General features: G+C 68.1%; 2 protein-coding genes across 3 annotated transcripts in view; one reads left to right on the top strand and one right to left on the bottom strand.

The window, feature by feature from the left end:
- Positions 1–69: 69 nt before the first annotated feature.
- Positions 70–2,117, bottom strand: TNNC2 (troponin C2, fast skeletal type). Of its 2 annotated transcripts, none has more exons than XM_009279528.2 (6): positions 2,079–2,117; positions 1,104–1,155; positions 839–982; positions 644–758; positions 425–561; positions 70–322 (listed from the first exon to the last, which is right to left on the bottom strand). In XM_009279528.2, the coding sequence occupies exons 1-6, from the start codon at positions 2,088–2,090 to the stop codon at positions 291–293; spliced, it is 492 nt and encodes a 163-aa protein (XP_009277803.1). In that variant the 5' UTR covers positions 2,091–2,117; the 3' UTR covers positions 70–290. The 2 variants fall into 2 exon arrangements, with proteins under 2 accessions (XP_009277803.1, XP_009277805.1); XM_009279530.2 differs by lacking the exon at positions 2,079–2,117 and adding an exon at positions 1,914–2,010 and having other exon boundaries at positions 291–322.
- A 702-nt stretch (positions 2,118–2,819) lies between these two features.
- The window catches only part of SNX21 (sorting nexin family member 21), a 3,468-nt gene continuing 2,522 nt past the window's right edge, over positions 2,820–3,765 (top strand). Inside the window, exon 1 of the mRNA XM_009279556.1 lies at positions 2,820–2,902. Within this exon, the coding sequence (XP_009277831.1) occupies positions 2,820–2,902 (83 nt within the window). The remainder of the gene's footprint in view (positions 2,903–3,765) is intronic.

The following is a 3,765-nucleotide window of genomic DNA, read 5'->3' as shown; positions in this document are numbered from 1 at the left end:
TTGTGCCCTGGTCCCCAGGCTAAACCGCTCCCCCCCCCCCCCCCCCCCCCACCCCGCCGCACCAGCAGCTCAAGCCTTTCCCCTTTTAATGAGGCTCAGACTGAAACTGCATGCGACAGACTGGAGGAAAAGCTCAGCCACCGGCGATGGGGTGAGACTGGGGCCCCTGCGTGGGGCAGGGTCCCAGCCAGCGCAGGCGGCCGGGGGCCGGGCGCTGTGGAGCTGCTGCTCCCTGGGCAGCGGTGGAGCAGGGCTGGGCGCAGCGGCCGGCCCGAGGAATGTCTGGTCCCTTACTGCACACCCTCCATCATCTTCAGGAACTCTGCAAGAGAGCGGCACGCTCAGCCCTCAGCCTTGCCCAGGGCAGGCAGCATGGGCGCTCGGCCGGGGCGGCCACAGGGCAAGGGTTGGGACCATCGCTCACCGTCGAAGTCGATGCGGCCATCGTTGTTCTTGTCCGAGTCCTTCATCAGGTCCTCTATGTCCTCCTCGGTGACGTGCTCCCCAGTGGCCCTCAGGATCTCACTCAGCTCCTCGATGTCAATGAACCCGTCCGCATTCCTGCAGGAGGGTGAGGGCAGGATGTGACCCCCGCTCACCCCCATGCACAGGGGCAGGCAGGCACGCATCGCCCCCCACTCACCGGTCAAAGATGCGGAAGCAGTTGGCCAACTCCTCCTCGGACTTGCCCTTGGCGTCCTCCTTCATCTGGCGCACCATCATCACCAGGAACTCCTCGAAGTCGATGGTGCCGCTGCCTACAGGGAGGAAGCCGAGCACGGGTCAGGCTGCCCACCTGGCACCCACCGCCCGCCGCCCGCCACCGAGGGCCTCTCACCATCCTCGTCCACCTCCTCTATGATGGCGTCCAGCTCCTCCTTGGTGGGGTTCTGGCCCAGCATCCTCATCACTGTCCCCAGCTCCTTGGTGCTGATGTCCCCGCCGCCGTCCGCATCAAACATGTCGAAGGCGGCCTTAAACTCTGAGGGGAAGCGGGGGGTCAGGGCCGGGCAGCGCGTGGGATGGGGCCGCGGCAGCAGGACAGAGCCCAGCCCCATGCCTTGACCGGGTCTGGCCCCTCTCCCTGCCGCCTCCATGCTCACCTGCGATCATCTCCTCGCTGAGGAAGGCACGGGCTTCAGCCTGCTGGTCCGTCTGCGAGGCAGGGGAGAGCGGTCACTGCGGCTGCCCACGGCGTGCCTGGGAGCCCCTTGCATGGGTGCTGGGAGAGCCCCTGCCCAGCTGGAGCACAGGGCCATGCCGGGGCGAGCTGCGGACCCTGCCGCTGTGGTGCCACCCAGGCATCTGTGAGAGCGGTGGGCTACGGGGAGCTGCCTGCCCAGGGCCCCCCCACCAGCTGGGCGGGGGAGCTCCATGGCGCAGGGGCCGCAGTCCCCGGGTGCAGCCTTGGCATTCCAGGCACGCAGTGCTATTTTTGGGATCTCCTCAGCTCCCCTTATAGGGAGCAGCAGGGCCATGGGCACCTGTCGGCCTCGATCGAGTTTCTCCTGGAGGTGTGGGCCGGCTGCGGAGCCAGTGGTGACACCATGTCGCATGACCCAGCGCTTGGCTTTCAGCCGCCCCCTGCCACCGCCGCCTCCGCACAGCCCCAAGCTCCGGCCAGGGCTGAGCCAGCATCCCCAGGCACTCGTGCCGCTCAGGCAGCTGCACGGTCCCTCTCTGGGGCACGTCCCGTGGGGACCCTGCACCACCCCGACGCCTCCCTACCCTCGCCCGCCACGGTCAGCCCGGCCCCGGGGACCGCCTCCCCACCACCATCTGCAGAGGTGCCTCAGCAGCCCAGATCCACCGGGCATATGCGGTGCCCGGTGCCTCCTGCCCTGCTGTGCCTCCGCCCAGCATGCAGCACGTGGCATGCAGCACGCGGCTTGTGGCAGCATGGGGGCTCTTACCATTGAAGTCATCTCTGCTGCTTCCCTCCCCCAGGGAGTCACCGCCTCCTGCAGCACAAGTCCCCAGAAGCTCCCTGGTGACCCTGGCGCCCCAATTTGTAGCGTCCCTGCTGCGTGGCCTGCCCCCAACTGCTGGCCCCTTTGTGGCAGCATGGGGGCTCTTACCATTGAAGTCATCTCTGCTGCTTCCCTCCCCCAGGGAGTCACCGCCTCCTGCAGCACAAGTCCCCAGAAGCTCCCTGGTGACCCTGGCGCCCCAATTTGTAGCGTCCCTGCTGCGTGGCCTGCCCCCAACTGCTGGCCCCCCGGCCCCGGCAGCCTATCAGCTCCCCGGTGGCGATCCGGCCCCGCTCATTGGCAACAGGTGCATTTTACCTAATTTAGCCAAAGCGTTATTGGCCAAGAGCTGGGGATTAAACGTGGATCTGAAGCCGGGATAGAAATTCAAGCCCTCCAGGGAGGGACACCAGAGCCTTGACAGGAGGGCGGCTCTGCCCCCCCCTGCAGCGCCCCCCCTGCCTGGAGCAGCTCAGCAAGGAGGGGGTTAAAAATAGCCCCAGAGTGGCCAGCATCACCCAAACAAGGGGGCCAGGGCTTCCCCCTGCGCCCACCTGTCTGCCCCAACGCCGCAGGGATGGACCATCGCCTGCTCCCCTGCTGAACCCACAACCCTGCCTGGGACAGGCTCCCACCATGGGCCAGGCTCCCCCGGCGCAGCGTGCCCTCCCTCAGCCCCCCAAGACCCCAGGGGCTCCAGCCTCGCTCCACCACCTCCGGCCCCCTCCTTTCACCCCCATTTTCTGCTTGGGTGGGCTGGGGCAGACCCGTGCTGCAGCAACCCGCCCCAGAAGAGGAAGGAGGCCCCAGCGGTGCCTGGGGCGTGAAGCCCCTGAGGGAGCGTGGAGCATGCCCCCCCTGCACTACGGGGTCCCCGGCACCTTTGGCACCTGGGTCCGGAAAAGGACCCGTCTTTCCATGCTGCCGGGAGAGTGGGAAACCTGCCCGGGCGCCTCCTCAAAGGCTCTGCCCTCACACACCACAGCCCATGCCAGCCACCTTTGCCAGGGCCTGGCTGGGGCTAGTGGCTTTGGGACACGCTGGCCAAGTGGCCCGTGCCCATGGTGCTCCAGGGGGTTGCACGAGGACTCAGGGCTGCAGCGGGGCCAGGCTGACCGCACCCTGTCCTGCACGGTCCCAGCGCCAGGGACATCCAGGATGTTCCCTGCCTCCTGGTTTTGCCAGGTCCCCCATTCCCTGCACCAGCCCAGCCCCTGGTGCATCCCACCCTGCCCAGCAGCTGGGCAGGGAGGGGCTGGGGAGGCTTTGGGGCCCCCCGGGCACTGGGTACAGAAGCCCCCCCAGACCCTCCCGCACCCAGGGGAGTGCAGGGATCCCCGTCCAAGCCCGGGCAGGGTGCGGGGTGCTGGAGCAGGGCGCAGCAGGCAAGCAGGGGCAGAGCGATGGCAGCAGCTGGGCTGGTTCCTCGATATTAATAGACATTCCCAAGAAAGCGGCGAGGAGGGAGCGGGTGCGGTGCCAAGTAAGGCAGGGTGAGTGCCAGGGGTGCAGCCCAGCCGCACGGGGCTCGTGGCGAGGCTGGCTGGGGCAAGGGCGGTGGGGTGCCAGGGCAGCCCAGGGGACGTCCCTCAGGGGCTGCGGCACAGTGGGACCGAGAGCCTGGGTGCGGGGTACCGGGGTATTGAGGTACGAAGACATGGGGGTACTGGGGTATCAGGACCCCGCAGTGCCAGGCGCCGGGGTGTGGGGCTCCTGCGGCCCCAGCCAGGGGCACCCCTATCCAGGGGGCAGGGGATTACGGGAGCGGTGCCCGGCTCGGCCCGGGCAGGGGCTG

The sequence above is a fragment of the Aptenodytes forsteri genome, unplaced genomic scaffold, assembly GCF_000699145.1.
Source record: "Aptenodytes forsteri isolate BGI_AS27 unplaced genomic scaffold, ASM69914v1 Scaffold483, whole genome shotgun sequence".
Taxonomy (NCBI): Eukaryota; Metazoa; Chordata; class Aves; order Sphenisciformes; family Spheniscidae; genus Aptenodytes; species Aptenodytes forsteri.
Note: the sequence above shows the minus strand (reverse complement) of the source record. Positions and strands in the feature narration are given on the sequence as shown.